At 41.7% G+C, this 19,074-nt stretch overlaps 1 protein-coding gene across 5 annotated transcripts in view; it reads right to left on the reverse strand.

Annotated features, from left to right (window-relative positions):
• Positions 1–19,074, reverse strand: part of DENND1A (DENN domain containing 1A) — a 539,466-nt gene that overhangs the window by 27,979 nt on the left and 492,413 nt on the right. For 3 of the 5 annotated variants that reach the window (XM_069985728.1, XM_069985725.1, XM_069985729.1), the window contains one exon: positions 4,655–4,714. The exons of the other annotated variants lie outside the window; for them this stretch is intronic. In XM_069985728.1, the coding sequence (XP_069841829.1) occupies positions 4,655–4,714 (60 nt within the window). The remainder of the gene's footprint in view (positions 1–4,654; positions 4,715–19,074) is intronic. 5 annotated transcript variants of the gene reach the window in all.

A 19,074-nucleotide genomic window follows, 5' to 3' on the forward strand; every position in this document is an offset into this window, starting at 1 on the left:
AAATTTATCAAACAATCATAAGGTAACGTGGACCTACAGTGCTACTTCCAGTTCTTCTATAGGTAGCCTCCGAAACAGACCAGTGTCCTCTAACAATTTTTTTCTACCTTTAACCACTTCTGTACTTACAGATCCACGAACAACATAGGCTGTAATGTATAAACCCACAATAAGGAAAAAAACACATTGTTGAAGCCTTTTCAATGTCAATAGGAACTGATGTACAAAAGGCTCAGAGAGATATCTGGAAGGCCTATGATTTGTAAGTCAGACCATAACGATACATATGAGACACTCCACAGCCAACAGATGAAATCCAATATTGTAAAATAAGTCCGTTACTAGGTACAATGGATGCCAACCATGTGTTATTTCTCAAAGGGATGACAAATGAACAAATCAATGCCAAGAACAGGAAACAGTGAAGCCTCTGCCAACTAGTAGAGCAGGGGTAAGTAAGCGAAGAAACCATAGAACTGAACTGTCAGAAAAAGACTGAAACCCTGAAGACCCAGGAGACAAACCTTAGTGGATGTGTGTAATAGCCTATACACAAACAGCATAGCAGATCCTTTATGTCCTGTAGGGTATGAGGTGTGACTTCCTTGGATTGGACTTGTTTTTCCGGCCCATACCACAGAAGCTGGACTGGACAGGGTCCAGGGTAATTTAGAGACCAATTCACTTAACAATACTCTTGCCATCTTCCCCTATAGTATCTTGGCACCATCTCTTCCATGGGTATAATATATATGCTCATGACCATACAAAGAAAAGAGAAAGTGATCCATCAAAACAAGCTGCCTTCTTCCATTGCTCCGTGGGCCAGTTTTGATGCTCATATGCCCATTGTAAGCTCTTCTGGCGGTGGTAGACAGGTTAAGCATGGGTAGGTAATCTAAGCAGTTTATGGCTATACAGCAAGTTGCAATGCACTGTGTACTCAACACCTCTCTATTATAGCCAGCATTTAAAAGGTTATGTGGGGAGCAGAAAAGGTATTACCTCTGCTCACTTTCCATTGCTCCATTTCCAGCTTGGTCCTTTCTTAAAAGTATAACCTTTAAAGAAAAAGTCCGGCGCAGGGCAAAAAAAATTATTTCAGGCTTGGGTTGGGGGAACATTAAAAGAGGTCATAACCACATCCTGGCGCCCACGTAGAGCCGTGTCCTGCTTCTGGACCCCAGCTGGCTGTCTTCTTAGCTCCCCTCTGGCTATGTCACGACCCTGCTGACGGATGCTCCGTTCAGCCAGTCAGTAACTGGGGAGAGACACCACTGCAGTCACTGACTGGCTTAGTGAGCTAAATCCCACCCGCTTGTGACATTCCTGAAAACCAGGAGAAGATGACAATGGGCGGAGTATGGGAGCCCGGTCATGCAGCACAACATGGACACGGGACAGGTAAGGGTATTGTTTATTTTATGTCCCCCACCCCCTGCCCATAATTATGTTTCCCACACCGGACTTCTCCTTTAAGGGGGAATACCGAGACATTATACGGCTAAATTATACCTTTTCTGCTCCCTGGACAACCTATTTTATTTTTTTTAAGCAATTTGTGCTACAGTGGCTAGCCTTTACCCTTCATGTACCTCAATGAGCCTTGGAAATCCTTGTTTTAACAGTTGCCTTAACTTGGGTCTAGGCAGTGCATATCAAGAACACAATACATAAGTTTGATAATCATGTTTGTCCTCCTGAGCACTCATTTCATATCCTCCTTATATATAGGTGCCCAAAATTGTTAGCAGTATTCCCTGTGTGATTTCTACAAAAGTCTATGGGTACCATATTACAGAATGGACCTACAGTAGGCTATGACTGCCATACTACAAAATTGGCCTATAGTAGGCTATAGGAGCAATATTACAGAATGGGCCAACAGTAGGCTATGGGTGCCATATTACAGAATGAGCCTACAGTAGGCTATGGGTACCATATTACAGAATGGGCCTACAGTAGGCTATAGGTGCCATACTGCAGACAAGATATGTTGGACACAGAAGAGTGCTACAGCTAGAGGGCTATGTTTACTCCTTCCAACAGGTAATCTAAACCCATATCTCCATCATCTAAACTTTAAGACTCTTCCACATCTCTTTCACATGTGCAATCTGATTTCAATGGCAGCAAACAGAGTAGAAACAGCAGCATTTCGGACAAAACCTTAGATGTAGCGTTTACTATTTACAGTACTGTGTGAGCCACTATGCATACACTCAGGACCATAAACAGCTGGCATACACAGTGTATATACAGTACTACTTGGTCATGTGGATAGTATCGTCTACAGTTCCTTGCAGACAGAGACACTGTACAGTCAGAAATATTGCTATACTGGAACAAAATCAGTCATGTGAAAATACAGGTAGACATCACAACCCAATGCATAATCCATAGTTTTCATTTTACAAGTCGCCTTGACATCTGACACACGTTACACATTTCTCCCCAACATTGACTTTTCCTTCACCAGGTTTCACAAATCGTAGGATGAACACATAAGAAACCATGCAGCAGAGGCTTGCTACACTACGAGAGTAGCAGAACATGCATTGTTAGCAGTAGGTGCCCAGGTTTAACCTTTAGTGAATTTGAGATAAAAGATTTTGAGCAAAAATGATTGAAAAAAATCCAAAAGTTTACACAAAAACTTGCATTTGCTCCTTTGAAATATTAATAGTTCAACCCCCTTCCTGTATAACGTTACTGATCAAACTGATCTAATTTCCTAGCCCTTTGTTCTAGTGACTGTGCGGGTCCTATTGGTTGGACTTACTGCGATGGGTACTCATAATGCAACCCCAACCTAAATACTAAGCTAGTGCGGTCATTGTATATTTGCCCCCAAATCATGAGACTGCTTTCTGTCTTGCTGCAATGTACATAGCTCTGTTATGTTGTGCCCTTTGGCTGGTGGTTATGACTGGGAGTCTGTACAAGGTAACACTGGTGGCGGAGTTTTTACTGTTGTAGGAAGGGTTGGTCCTGGCACATCATGGAGCCTCACCAGAAGACCTTTTGTTGCCGTTGTGACTAGACTAATGCTCTTCTGTTCGTTTCTTCATTACCTTCAAATTAACATTTCGAAGCATTACATAAATCTGTTCACTCCATACGACCTCCTACAAGTCAGACCTTATCCATAAACTCTCCTTTCCGCTCCAGTTCTGACCTGCTATTGTGCTTTATTAGTATTTCATGTCATTGTCGGCTACCAGACTTCTCTTGTGCTGCCCTATGCTCAGGGATTGTCTTAGCTTGCCCTGTTAGTCTGCCCTTCACTTAAACAATTTATTCAAGTCTGACTCCTTACAGAAAAAAAAGCCCTACTTAATCTATCTCCATTATAATACAGACGTTCATTAAAAATTAACCTTTAGCTTTTTTCCTTTTCTACTGTATGTAAAAAAAAAAATAATCCTACAGCCATGAAAGAGTAGTAGTAGTTCTAATGGCTGGGGAAAAAAATTATAAAAAAATATAAATTATATATTGACTTTATAAAAGTTTTTTTGCTAAGAGCATGGGCCTCCATCCTGTAGCTCACCAGCTTCTGGGCAGAGTAAACAAGGGCCGAGCTCCCAGTTGGGAAATTGCCTAAAAATACCCTAATACAAGGTCCTATAACACGTGGAGAAAGCAGCACAGACAATCACTGGATTGTACTTATAGCTCTCTGCTACCATCATTGGTCAGAGGCATATCGACCTGTTACATGCGGAGATATACAGCTGACAAATGATTGTTTTTCAGCTGGTTAAAAGGACACAATTAGTCAATAAGTGTTTGCTTATTTGCTGACTGATCACTGGCCCTATTGCACAGAGCGATATTGTCCCAGTTGGCCTACAATGTTATGGGGCCATAGGGCTGACCTTACACATTAGATAACGGTCTGCTAAACTTCGTCAGACAACTGCAAGCTCGCCTGTTTTCAATGGGGGCAGATGAGTAAACCACTGCTGGACTCCTCTGTCAGAAAGAGAGAATCAAACATGCTAAAACCCAAATGCCCAATCCTTCTCTTCTCCAACTCAGGTTAGACCATGTGCCGATCTCACTAAAATCTGTGTTTGGTCTACGTTAAACTAATGCATGATCAGCTTTGGCCTAAAACATGGCAGTCAGCCAGAGACAAAGTTTGTTGGGAGACTGAACTTTGAAGGTCCCACATCTAAAAGTTTTTGATAATAGGACTTGATTAGCAAAAAGCAGTTTCAATCCACTTCTGAAGCTTAAAGGGATTATAATATTCAGGATTAGAAAAACACAGCTACTTTTTTTTGCTAAAACAGCATCACCCCTGTCCCCAGGTTATGTGTGGTATAGTAATTCAGCTCCTTTTACTTCAACAGAACTGTACTTCAAAAATCCCACCCAAACCGAGGACAAGAGTGTTGTTGGAGAAAGCAGCCATGTGTTTTTTTTCCAAGCCTAGACAACCTCTTAAATTTAGGTAAAATGTATAGGTCAAAGAGATACAGAAGTTTGGAGCAATGCAAGTTTCAATTCTCTGCAATTCACAGAGGTCCTTTTTTTTTCAGATGTCATTTTTGCTCTTTCAGTACATAACAGACTTTATGAGAGCTTTAGAGAGCGAGTCAGGAAAAGTTGTAAGTGATAGTACAGACTCGCAAACTCTACTCACGGGCACGGTGTTGCGCTGGATCCTTGGTGGAGGAGGTCGAGGAGGGGGGAGCTTTTCCTGCTGTATCAAAATGGAAACTGTCAGATCAGTTACTTTATTATTATTATTAATTTATAAAGCGCCCTTAATTCCAGAGCGCTATACAAGCGGTAGGGGTAACAAACAGGAACAATACAAGATCAAAACACATTACACAAAGGCAAATGGCAGACTGGTACATGGGGGAAGAGGACTCTGCCCGCGAGGGCTTACAATCTATAAGTTACAAGTAACATATGGCATCAATGTATCATATTTTAACTTTATTAGAGTCCATCAAGTTCCACCAACTCCAATACTCTGTCCAAACCTCTCCGACAGTATACAGTTGCAAGACACCACTTGGCAATGATCACAATTAACTAGAGATGAGCGAACCTCAAGCACACGCGAGGCATTGGACTACTGATAAAGTTAGATGCAGCTCTAGGGAGTCCTGGAAAACATGGATACATCCTATAGCTGGTTTTCCAGGCATCCATCCAACTTCTTCAACCAACAGTAATGAAATGTTGCACGCTTAGGTTCGGACAAAGGTTTGCTCATCTCTACGACCTAACCAAAATTCATTAACCATAGCTTTCTGGTACATAGCATACACAGTGGATTATATCCAAAACTGAATGCCTACCAATGGTAGAGATTCAGTCTCTTAGACCGTCCAAGAGTCCCTCTATTCAGCTATGGGAATTGGCCTAGCCCCCAAAGACGAGGCAGCAATCCAGTATTATAGTCTAACCAACACAGACAGTAAAGTAGCACTGCCCCAACCATGGATATTGGATAACCCAAATTAGTAGTCTGAGTGTTCACTCCTTGTATTTTTAAAGGGAAAATATTATCCTTTAACAATATTGCTAACACCAAATAAAAAAAAAATAAATAAATTGCTGTTCACATTGAGTTGGTTAATGTGCCGTTTTTATGCCCTGATGATTTCTTAAAGTAAATTTACGGACCCTGACAAAATGACAAATCCAGTTAAGACGTATGAAATACATCAATCAGAAATGGGTCACTGCTCCCACTGAGAGCATTCTCTATATACAGCAATAGGAACACTATTCGTAGAAAAGAACAGTGAGTATAAGAGCCAAAGTAGACGGCAAACAATAAATATCAGCGATGCATGCAAAACATAGAGGACTAGTGAGACCAGCATGATGTAACATGAGGTTCCATCAGCCTTACACAGCCGCCCACATACTGCTCTTCTCTGCAGTCACGTACTATACAGTGACACAATACTGGGTTATATGCAGCAAGCTGCAACGATCTGCAGTTGAACTTTACTTTTTCGTACGGTGTCATCTGCCAGAAATAGCAGAGACTTTTTTGTTGATTTGACCACAAAGCTGCTTTTCCTTTGGGATGATGTGTATGGTATTAATAGCAATGGATGCACTCCTGCAATGAGCACGCTTGCCTTTTAAACCAACATTAAATTACATGGAAAATTCTATTTTCCATATTGCAGAGATGCTGCACTGGCATTGAATCTGTTAATATCCTTCTGTAGCACCATCTAAACATGGAGGTGGAAGCACTGGGACTTAGCCAGCCTAGAAATCTGCGTCTGGCATGGGCTTCTCTGGAACGATTCACTCTTCCCACTTCTAGTAAAGAGACAAAAACATGATCATATGGTTCCCATCACAGGTTCTAAAATGTGCAGAGACAGAAGAGTGGGCCGTTCTTCCTGCCCAACTTGGGCTGCTAGCAGATGTGCCAGACAGTAACACACACACGGATGGAGATCCGTACCTGGATTCACTGCCGGCTGTGCGTTTCCTGCTATTACACATCAGTAAGACGCAAACTATATTATATTTAGTCAAACAAATAACAGGTTTTTCTATTTTTTGTTTCAGATTGACAGTCAGGAGGAAGAGAGGCACAAAAGTGTAAGAGCAATGATCCGAAAAGAGTAACACAAAATATATATTACAAAGAGCAAAGCAGCAATGATATTGCACAGGGAAAAGATCCCCTAGCTGTTAAGTAGTCCACTTTCAAATATGCAGTGACCTTTAAGTGTCACCGAGCAGGAGTAACTGTCCAGAACAGGAGACACGTTCTATGGGGATTTGCTACTGCTCTGGACAGTTCCTGACATGGACAGAGGTGGCAGCAGAGAGCACTGTGTCACACTGAAAAGAATACACCACTTCCTGCAGCACATACAGCAGCTAATAAGTACTCGAAGACTGCAGATTTTTGAATAGAAGTAATTTACAAAATCAATATAACTTCATGAAAGAAAAAAAAATTGGTGGAGTAACTCTTTAATCCTTTTAATCTAGTTTCAGGTTTTTTTTTTTGTTTTTTTTTAATGCAAGAATCGTGTAGTCTGCTAGTCTATTGTGATGTAAAAAAAATACTGGACCCCTGGCTAATGGTGGGTATTTTTACTAATGTTACCCAAGCTGAAGGGGGATTCCCATCTCAACTAACATGGATATACTTGTAGGACTCGTCAAGTGAAATATTTTTAAAAAAAAATTCATTCATTTAGCAAAATTGCCTCTTCCTCCTAATATGCTGCTCAAAACCTCCCATTGTTGACAGCTCATTGCTCTAAAAGTAATGATCGGGCTGGTGTATCTATAGCTAGAATGTAGATGTAGATGTATGAATATATATATATATATATATATATATATATATATATATATACAATGTTTCACCCAAAATAATAAGTGTCATACTAATTTTTGCTCCCAAAGACGCACTAGGTCGTATTTTCAGGGGATGTCTTCTTTTTCCATGAAGAAGAATTCACATCACATGCACAGCAGGGACAGAGAATACAGTATAGTGGCTTCCAGGCCACCAGGGGGAGCTCATCACAGCACCTCATACAGCACAGCAGGGACATCGTAGGATATGGCGGCAGGCGACAGAATAATGGCAGACTGTGTGCAGTTCTACATCTGGCGGTAGGGGACAACGGAGATGGTGACAGGCGACGGCCTCTTGTTGCCTTGCCTACACATTTAGGTGAACATTGGGGTTGGTGGCAGGTGATGGTCCTGCATGCAGCAGCTTTTCAACAGGGTAGGGGACAACAGCGACAGGCTAAGAAGAAACACAGTTGCATGCCCTGGGATTCTGTTCGGCGGTTATGCTTCCAAACAATAACTTTGCTAGGTCTTAATTTCGGGGAGGCCTTATGTTTAGTAATTCAGCAAAACCTCTACTAGGACTTATTTTCAGGGTAACAGGGTATACTGTATATACACATCATACTAAAGTAAGATATACGCCAGGTAGACCACTGCTTTTAGAGCAGAGCTGTGGTTGGTAACCTAGATGTCAAGTTGTTAACACAACAATGGGAGTAAAAGAGCAGCATATCAGGAGAGGGAGGGAAGTTTATTAAGTTAATCTTTTTACAAAATATAGGTTTAAGGCTATGTTCACACTACGTATATTTCAGTCAGTATTGTGGTCCTCATATTGCAACCAAAACCAGGAGTGGATTAAAAACACAGAAAGGCTTTGTTCACACAATGTTGAAATTGAGTGGATGGCCGCCATATAACAGTAAATAACGGCCATTACTTCAATATAACAGCCGTTGTTTTAAAATAACAGCAAATATTTGCCATTATACGGCGGCCATCCACTCAATTACAACATTGTGTGAACAGAGCCTTTCTGTGTTTTTAATCCACTCCTGGTTTTGGTTGCAATATGAGGACTACAATACTGACTGAAATATACATAGTGTGAACCCAGCCTAACTGTGTAACTTGAGATGGGAATACCCCTTTAATTGTCTTTCTTTCACATAAACTCTAGAGCTATTCGCCCACATACACAAACCACAATGTACAGTCAGTTCTAGAAGCTGCAATTTCCAACTACAATGTGGGGCCTTCCAGTTACTTCACAGGAACAGGAGGCTGAAAATAAGCAGAAAAGTCTCCTCTTCACCAGGCTTCGAGCGGTTGTCATTTCCCTTCTCCCACACGAGACGAGAGACAACTGTGAAGCAAAGGTTTTGTCAAATTACGATATATGTTTATTATTCCCAAACTAATTTTTGCTTGGATAATGCCTTTTTAATGGAGCGCCATAGTGCCCCTCCTGTGACGATAACGACAAATTCAGCAGATACTGAAATTAGCATTTTTATCTTTAGTACTTCTTTATAGATTTCAGTGACCCGTGCTTAAAAACTGACAACAAAAAGCTAGTGTATATAAAGCTTGTAAGATAACAACCTGACAGTTCCCATAGCAGCACACAGGAAGTCTTGTGCTGCCGCTGGTTCCCATCACACCAGCGCTTCTTTATGTATCCAGCACCGAGGAGCTAACTCTTTTCTGCTGTCACTTCGCTGTGACTTTAAGCTGCAGGTAAAATGTTCAAAGAGGATATGGTATGGTACAGGGGCACGAGGTTATTTAGTAATAAAGTTTGGGCCCATGCGACCCAGACGTTCCCGTTCCTGCTGTTCATCTCAGGCCAGTTCGGGGCAATGAACTATTGGACTTTTTTTTACGGGCTGTATGCAAATGACAGCAGTAGGGTAAGAGGTCTATCCTGACTTTACATATACAGCGCTTGCTAATGTGATAAATAAAAAAACAACCATCCATACAGTATAGCCTAAGGTCTAAAGCTCTTTGCACTTGACCGGAGTTTGTATGTGTCTGTGCCCCGTGACTGATCCTCTTTAAAGTGAATACTCTGGCAAAAACAAAAAACCCTGTTCTGCCTTAGGACAGTCTGATCTTCCACCGTCTGAGTTCACTCTTTCCTCTGCCGGCTCCGGGGGCTTTGTGACACCATCATGACTGTGGCACACATCTGAATGTAATATGTGATTTTCCAGCGTACAAGAGAACTGGACAAGAAGAAGCAATACATCGACAGTCTGGTCCATCACTAAATCTGAAATGTATTTACTTGAGTCCTTGATATTTTATGGTATGTAACCAAAAGGCTATGGTAATAGAGTGATGCACCTACTACAAGCACCACATAAAGACAGTGCAAGCAACTCTAAACACATGCCGCGTAGCCCCTTGGATACATGTACCACCAGCTGAGAACCTACGCTTTAGAAAGTCCAGGAATCTATTGTAGGACTAAGGGGAAAACTCGATAAATCACCTGATGGGCTACGGAAGAATAAAACATGTAGTACCAATAGTGAACTGAGTTGTCGACTATGACAGTGGTAAAAGAGGATTAGGATTCTATGAAAAATAAAAACAAGTTAACCATACACATTAATGTCAGCTAAACTTGCTGGGACCACCTGACCATCTATTGTGTAAGGCTCCGTGCACACGGAGCAAAAGTGGCGCCTCCTCTCCCCTCTCCGCACGAGCCTCTCCTCTCTCCCCCGACCATGTTCATTCTTCAGCGCAGAGAGATGAGGCATTATGACAGGGAGGCTGGAGGCATTTCCGTCACTTTTGCTCCGTGTGCACGGAGCCTTAGGCTGGGTTCACACAACGTTTATGCAATCCATTTTTTTGCAAAAAAATAATGAAAAACAGATGGGAAAAATGGATGCAACTGTGTGTCGACCTCATTTTTGTGTCCGTCAAAAAAACGGACCAGATCATTTTTTTTTTTTTATAATGGAAGTCAATGGAAAAACGGATCAAGGCGGATACACACAGTTGCATCCGTTTTTTCCAAAAAACGGATTGCAAAAACGTAGTGTAAACCCAGCCTTAGAAGGACTCTCCCTAAGAGCAGATTTAAGGAAAGACAGGATAGGATAGCTGAATTAGTTGAAAACTATGGGGGGAGATTTATCAAACATGGTGTAAAGTGAAACTGGCCCAGTTGCCCCTAGCAACCAATCATATTCCACCGTTCATTCCTCACAGACTCTTTGGAAAATGAAAGGTGGGATCTGATTGGTTGCTAGGGGCAACTGAGCCAGTTTCACTTTACACCATGTTTGATAAATCTCCCCCTACGTCTATATAAGTCGCAGTCCGGTGTCTGGCAATGACTTAGGGCCCTATTACACGGAGTGATAATCTTTCTAATCAGGCCGATTCAGCACATTATTGCTGTGTGTAATCAAGACAATGATCGGCTGATCGTTCTATTTTAGCAAGTTTAAAAATCATCACTTTGTGTAGTAGTGGTGCAAGACCAACAGCTTGTGACACTGTAGGAAAAATAGCGAAGTCTATACTTACTTGTCCAGGCTCCTCCAGTGTCCTGCAGCCTTTACCCTGTGTTTCCTGCTCCCCGCAGCTACCTTTGACACTTCTGACCCGTATCTGTACTGACAGGCTGCTCAACCGTGGGGGTGTCACTGTCCGCAGGGATGGCCCATCTTGGTCAGTGATTGGCTTAGCAGGCTGTCACAGAACAGACAGGACCAGAAAGGTCAGAGGCGGTTGCAGACAGCAGGAAACGCAGGGAGAAGGCAACAGGACATTGGAGAAGCATGGGTAAGTATAAACTTTATTATTTTCCTTGTGAAAGCAACGTCGGCACAGTCATCGCTAATGATAGTCATCAAACCGTCTAATAGGCTCACTAAGCGAGCGCTGATCTACCAGATGACCGCTCACTAATACTGCTCATCAGGCCTGTAATATGGCCCTCTCACCCAACATCAGTGTCTGACCCAAAAATGTTCTTTTGGATAAATAGGCTAAAAATCCCTTAGACACTCTATAGTATGGCCTATGGATTAAGGGTTGTATCACTCAGCCAGACATTTAATGTAAGAAAGCGCCGATCTTCTAGATCAGCACTCACTTACCAAGCCTATTAGCCAGCTCGATGATTGTGAAGCAAGGGCTGTGCAGCCGATGCTGTATATAGTAAATAAGTACAGTGGTGCCTTGAATTACGAGCTTAATTGGTTCTGGGACCGTGCTTGTAATCCAAATCCACTCTTAAACCAAAGCAAATTTTCACATAAGAAATCATTGAAATGCAAACAATTGGTTACACACCTTAAAAATAATGATTTTATACTCTGAATAACATGTAAAACAGATGAAACAAACATTTATAAACAGCTGAATATGTGATATTATAAGTTACTGTACAGTATAGTAGTCAGCATGCGGAGTACAATGTATAGTAAGGGCATAAACCTGAAAAAACTGCAGCAGTTTGTAGATACAGGATGGAACTGCAGATCCTCATAATGCAGTAGTGTAGTACAACAGGCTAGAATAGAGAAGCAGGGCTGATGTCAGAGGGCTTTGTGGTCACATGACAGCAACGGAGAAGGAGTGTGTGATCAACATGGACCAATCAGGACTGACAGAGACTGCAGGGAGCATGAAGGAATGAGCAGGACATATGTGGGCACATACATGCAGCACTCTCTGTGGAGAGAGGGATTACAGCTATGAAGAGATTACCTCCATAGTCCTGTCCCCTGATGCAAGTCCCAGCCTGAAGTGGATCTGCTATGATTTGGAAGGTGAGGGAGACTTCCGTGGTCAGAGTACAGTGCTGTAGACCCCGCTATGCAGACCATGCCCCTCCCCCACTCGCCCTCCCACCCAGTACAGGGAGCTCTTAAACCAAAACAATGCTCTTAAACCAAGTCACAATTTTGAAAAACTGTGAGCTCTTAAACCAAAACTCTCTTAAACCAAGTTACTCTTAAACCAAGGTACCACTGTATATTCTTTATCTCTCCATGTTTCTCGGAGTCCTTTTAGCTTCTCCCCATGCACAGCAGCCATCACTGACACTGCTGAAGCCGTCTCTGAAACAACAGCCCGCTCAGCCAATCACTGGCCAAAATGGGACAGTGCTGTGGCCAGTGATTGGCTGAGCAGCCTGTCACTGCACAGATGGCATCAGAAGTGCCAGCCAGTTTAACATTTTTAAACATGCTGAAAGACAATAATGAGCCGATGCTCGTTTCTTTGGCTGATTGTTGTCTTTATTACATGGAGAAATAATAAAAATAATAGGGCCCTTAAAATGGGATGTATGTATGGCTAGCTATAGTTTGCATATGAACAGTCCAGGTGGGTGGACACATTAGATAACATTTGTAACCTTTATTATTATTGGTATGGGTCTTATTTTATTTGTTTTTTTCTCTGAAAAAAAGACCTCAGGCTTATTTTCGGAAAAAGACAGTATGCCCCTATACTGTAGCACCACTCTATGTGTTAGTTAGCCACCATACTATGTGTCCCATTGTAGTTAGGCTCCTGTACTGTAAGTACACCTGTAGTTAGGTCTCCATACTGTATACCTCCCTCCTCTGTCATTCTTTCCCCATATTGTATACCTCCCCCTCTACAAGTAGTCCCAATATTTTTTACCTCCCTCCCTTCTCTGTAGCTGCCCCATGTACCTGTTGTCCCCTATATTCAATATCGCCTACTGTGCATCTTCTTACCGCTTCTGCCTCCCATGCAGCTTGTGTTGAGCAGGTGGGGGCGGAGCATAACAGGTCTGGCCCTGATTGGCCAGTGCTCAGCCACCGACTGTCAGTAAATCTGGTCAGGGGACTTTAAACTATGGTTTATTTTAGAAGTAGGGCTTATAATTCAAGCCTACTCCAAAAAGCTTGCAACATAAGGCTAGGTCTTATTTTTAGAGAAACATGATAGCTGGGGATCTTTGAGATGTCCGACAATAATGGTCATGCGGCCATTGTGGGGTCTCTGTTGTACTGACTATCATTTTTGTAGATCACTTGCTCTGTTACTGCCACATATCGGTGGCTGGGATATACACTACTAACAAATAAGGCAATGCGGCTGCCTGTGCTCATCCAGGATCTATAGGAAATCTATAAACTGGCCATTCATGTGCAAACATGAAAAACCAATCTGGATTACATGTGAAGCAGCACTAAAAAGATTAACACCCTACAGTATGGAGGATATTTGTGACATATACAGTAGAGCGTCTCATGAGTTTCTCGGTTTACTTGCTGAAGAGATGCTTTTGGCAATGTAGGCCCTTAGGGACGCCACAGACAGAAAAACACTCAGTAAAAAAAAAGAGAAAGGAGGGTGATACCTCCTGGAGTCAGTCTGGGGAGTCTTGGCTTTCTGTTCAGCAGTTTTCCAGCTGATCTCAAAGTCAAATGCAAAGTAAGGAGTAAATGTTAACGTTGCAACTGCTTCTGGTTGCACCAAGCCCCCCAGACCCCGATTTTGTGACTTTATTTTTCAAACTTATCAATCTATAAGAAAACAGTAATATTTTCTCAGCTGCAAACAACCAATATAGGCAAGCGTTATAGGTGATGTAAAAAATTTAACAACGATAAAAGTCCACAGCATCATTTCAATTCAATGTGGCAACATTTTAGTCTAAATGGACCTTGGTCACGTATATAATTTACATCACACTGCCAATACTTACACCAAGATGTTGGATAATTTAATCAATTCTTCTAAATAATATTGACCAATATTGATTTGAGACTGTAAACTTTATTCTCAACCCAACTGTTTGCCTCTGTCTTTCCTCCATATAATGCATCACACAACATCGCCAAAAAAGATTGGTAACGGAATAAACAGCAGCTCCGAAGGGAGTAAAACAATATTTGTGAGGGCAGCATCGCAGCGTGCTGTACTGTGAGAATGCCGAAAAGATAAACACGCTTTATCGTAGGGGCTGGATGCTGACCACTTGGAGCTCAAAGGCTCGTTTTAATTGCAAATTTCTGCAACGTGAAGATTTACCTATCCCACATATGTCCTTCAGCTACTCCAAGGACACAAGATAGCCCTGAGAAGTAATGTTTCAAACACAGATAATCCTTGCCTTAAGCCAATTTTTCCAATAGAAAGTTTTCTCGCTCTCTCCGGGCTGCACATACAGTAAGCTCGTCCACAGCCTGAGCAGGATCCCCTGCGGGATGGAAAAGCTGCAGCATATTCTAAAAATGTAACATGCAAATCTGATAAGCTCGGGGTTCCTGCGAGTAGGTCTGGGGTTAACCCTTGAACTGCCACAGCCAGTGACATCCCTCAATCATCTAGAAAGCGTTCCGAGCTTCTGGTATAGCGGTGCCGATTTACTTAGCATGTAATCTTGCTCCGTCGGTGCACTTTCTAACGAGGACTCCATACTTTTACGTAATTAGATGACAAGATTGTAAGGGTCTCCTCCTCTTCCCTGTAGACGTACAGCTGCCATCCCTTGTGCAGGACGATCCGCCATATGTGGGAACCCACTCGGAGGGAGCAGATATTATTTACAAAAGCAACATCTGATTTGCAGTTAATTTGTTGATGCAGCAAAACACATTGTTTCTGAAAGGTCAGGAGGGGAACTCACGCTGGAAAATCATCTTAATTAGCGCATGGCTTGTGTGCACAGCGGCTGAGGCTACAGACACGCGCCACAAAAGAACAAGGCAAATGGATTTAAATGAGCACCTTCTCAAAGAACACTGATATGGAAATGTCTCCTTACGAGAGGGCCAAGTAGAAAACTTCTCTCCCATTCTTTGAGTGGGGCTACCCTACAGTGCCAATGCCTAAATATGTTCTATGCAAAAATTATTTTAAGAGCAGTCATGTTATATTATTAGAGTCAATCACATCGCTTTATTTATTCTTTCTTGTGTACGGACGCATACTGTAGACAGAAGGGAAGGTCATCGAAACAGCAAGTGCCAAAAAAAAAAAAAGATGGCTTACATAACTTGCATTACATTTTCAGTGTTTTAGACTCTTGTGGGCCATTTTCAACAAAGGGGTGTGGCTTACTGAAAAGTTAACGTGGCTTCACTAAACAGCCGTGGCTTAGATGTGCCAAAAATGCCTTTTTTGGCACAAAACTAATCCAAGTAATAGTAGGTGCAAATAAACTAGACAGTAAACTACAACTACGGATGAGCGCCACTCGAGCATGCTCGATCCCAATCTGTATTTGAATACAGATGGCTGAAGTTGTCGGATGCGGCGCTAGCGAGTCTGGGAAAACTTGGATAAAGCCTGGCTGTACCCATATTTTCTGAAACTCCCTAGGGCCGCATCCAACTTCTTTAGCCACCGGTATTCAAATGCCTAACGATCTCGAATAAAAAGCTCAGCGCCGTATGCCGCTAAAGACTTGACAATTCATGGACAGACATATGAGAGGAGAAAAATTAGGCTGACTCCAGGGGGACAAGACAAAACCTCCAGCTACAGAAGAAAATTATAACATATACATTATTTTATGTTCAAGGTTACACAGTGGATAAAACATATACAAGATAATTGACGGCATGCAGAACCGGCACACTTGGACATGAAAAAAAACTTTGTTCTTTATTGTAGGAACATAAAAAAAAAATCACATCAGAATAATCAAACATATGATGGAAAGATGAAAGCAAAAAAAAAAACAAACTATGTTTTTAACTGTAACAGATTCTAAGGCTAGGTTCACATCACGATTGCTACTCGTTTAATGTATCCGTTCTAAGGAAAAAAAGGATGCAAAACTGATGCTGTTGTATGCCATACGTTTTGATCTGTTTTCCATTGATTTACATTATAAAACAATGGATCAAAAAGGATCTTTTTTTTTTTCCGTTTTGCAACATACAGAAAACCGTGGTCGCAAAATTGTGGTGTAAACCTAGTCAAAACCGTGGGTATGACAGAGCTAATTGTGGCCTAAAACACGTCCATTTTTCCAGCTTCTTCTCCTGAACACATGTTTGATTTTCCTGATGTGGTGGTTTTAGCATTACTGCAATAAAAGACAAAGTTTTTGTCACATCTATAGGAGAACAGTGAACCCTGAAATAAACCCAGCACTGTTCATGCCTACCTGGATGACATGCCGTAAATGGCAGCCCTCAACTAGGTGACATTCTCTGCATTCACTGGGTGAAGAGCTAGTCAGGGGAACAATAAGAATGGATTATAAATGCTGTCACCACTTGGAGCCACAACTCTGGTGCAGCGGCCATAGTAACTCTGTGCAGATGTTTAATTTAGTGCAGTAAGGGTATGTTCACACTACGGAATTGGCAAGGAATTTCATATTTAGGTGATGCCGCAAACTTCGCTTGAAATTCTGCCTGTCCCATTGAATCAATGGGATTTTTCAAGTGAAAACCGCCATCTGCCCAAAGAATTGACATGATGTATCTTGGCTAAACGAGAAAGTTTTGGCAATACCAGCTCCCCTGAGTCCCCATTCTCTTACTGGTAGAAAGCCCTCTCATTTTAACCCACTGCTACCTGATGAACTTTGACAAAGATTGGACGCCTTCTGTTTCTCCTCCGATGTCCATCTGCATTAAGAACCCTGTAGAACTATGGAGATCCTCCCGTGGAAGCGAACAGCTTGGCCTCATCCCCTCTCCCTGCCAGAGGACTGAGAGTGGGTGAAGCTGCTGCACCCTCCTACTCTGGTGATCAGGCAGCCTAGATCCTGCATGCACAGATGTAACCGAAGCGGCAAGTGCTTCACCTTGTTTTGACATATTCCCTTGCTGCCGCACATGTGTCACCACCATCTTGAATACAAATATCACTAGATTGTGTATGACCGCTGCTTCTCTTAGACCCCTGAATTAACCCCTTCACCAATAGCTGCTCCAGGCATCCAGCACTAGTACCAGAAGGTTTGCAGCCACCTGGGGGGATGTGTGTGGAGAGAGAGTTAACGGATTAACCCCTTCTTTACAGATAGTGTTCTCTATTGATACAGAACACCTTACCTACCTTATTTTTGAGTTGTGGAACGAATCGTCTTCTTTCCAATTATTTCTTAAGGGAAAATTCGCTTTGATATACGAGAGATTTTGATTACAAGCACATTCCTGGAAAAAATTATGCTCATAATCCAAGGTTTCATTGAATAGTTTTGCGGGAAAAGAACCAGGATAACTTGTCATTTATTAATCTAAATGTCACGTGCCAGGGTTAGGTAGTCAAGTGGGTGGTCCTTGGCAGTTATTGACAGCTATATGTCTATGTATGCATAAACAGTGGTGTCAATCAAAGAGTGAAACCGCCCAGAATGAACAGAAGTGCCTGCGGACTGGACTGTATTTTCAATGTAACACTTTCAGGATTTGCATCACGATCAGTCAACTCCCCGTTTGCTAAATATCTGAAGTCCCGCCATACTACTACATCATACAAAGAAAGAGGCAGATTATGACAACAGTCCAGGTAAGTATTGACAGTATAAAAAAGCAGGCTAAGGGCCAAGGACTCCAAGTTACAACTTTGGATGGTGCGAGATTACTTGAAAAAACATTCTACACAACTCCCATATTAACCATGGTGGATAAACCTGAGCTCCGCACCTTACATGGTGTATGAATAGGTTTTCATTTATTTTACTTAGACTTAAGCTACATGATATGATGGGAAGCTCTGTGTATGTAGAATAGTGTATTTCAGGGTTACAGGTATCACATATAAATGGGCATTTCACTGACGCCATGGGAGATCATCACACCATGTGCTGTTTGTAAGTTATCCCAGGAATCAATACACAAAGAAAGAAAGGAAAGACATGAATATAAAGTAGAAGACGCTAGCAATGCTTAATTCCTGCACTGGGGAAAGAAAAAAAAAAAAAAACTCCGCTTCCATCCACTTGTACGGTGGGCGCGGAGTATTTGGCAGCAAAATTGAGACTACTGTATTGGTGCTTGTCAGGAGAAAAAAATATAAGGCCCAAGGGAGAGAAATGAACAGTTTACGCAGAGTCCACCATGATTTCACAGTACAGAGTGTAATATTTTCACACCAGTGAAAACATAAAAACAAAATGTTTTTGTATGTGTGAATTAGCAGCTGATGCCCAGGAGAGCTTCCAGCTTTGTCTGATGGCTAATTCTTGTTAATATTTTTTTGCATAAAATATTCAAAACAGATTCTTTAGCAGCATATTAGAGGTGTTACCTCGCCCCCGCATAGCTGCACCTCAAAATCTGCTGAGCCGAGAGCAATGAGATAGACAGGACAGGGTGTACAGGTAATGAATAACACACCCCAATGCCATGAGTGATGCCATAGAGCCAGTGTTGGACATCACTCCGAGCTTACTAATTTATTTCATTGGAACCCTATATGTTTTCTCATAGAACACATCTATAATTCTCATGTCCATCTGTGTATACTGCTTCTATATTAATGACATATTTTATATATATCATCTATCATGAATCTGTTATCTACCTGCCTATCCAATGTCTATCGTCTATATCTTTTTGAACGCGGTTTTTAATGACATTTATTTAATATCTGTCTATCTATTTAGCTGTATTATATATATCTGTATTCTGTACCTTTAATTTGGTCTGTGTATATCTAACACCAGCCATGACATTAATTATCCATCACTTATATCTATCATAATTTGGTCTAGTAGTAAAAAAAAAAAAAAACACCGGCTCATCGGCTGATCATTGTCTTTCAGTATGTAAGAAAAAA

Source organism: Dendropsophus ebraccatus, chromosome 10, assembly GCF_027789765.1.
Source record: "Dendropsophus ebraccatus isolate aDenEbr1 chromosome 10, aDenEbr1.pat, whole genome shotgun sequence".
NCBI classification, from domain to species: domain Eukaryota; kingdom Metazoa; phylum Chordata; class Amphibia; order Anura; family Hylidae; genus Dendropsophus; species Dendropsophus ebraccatus.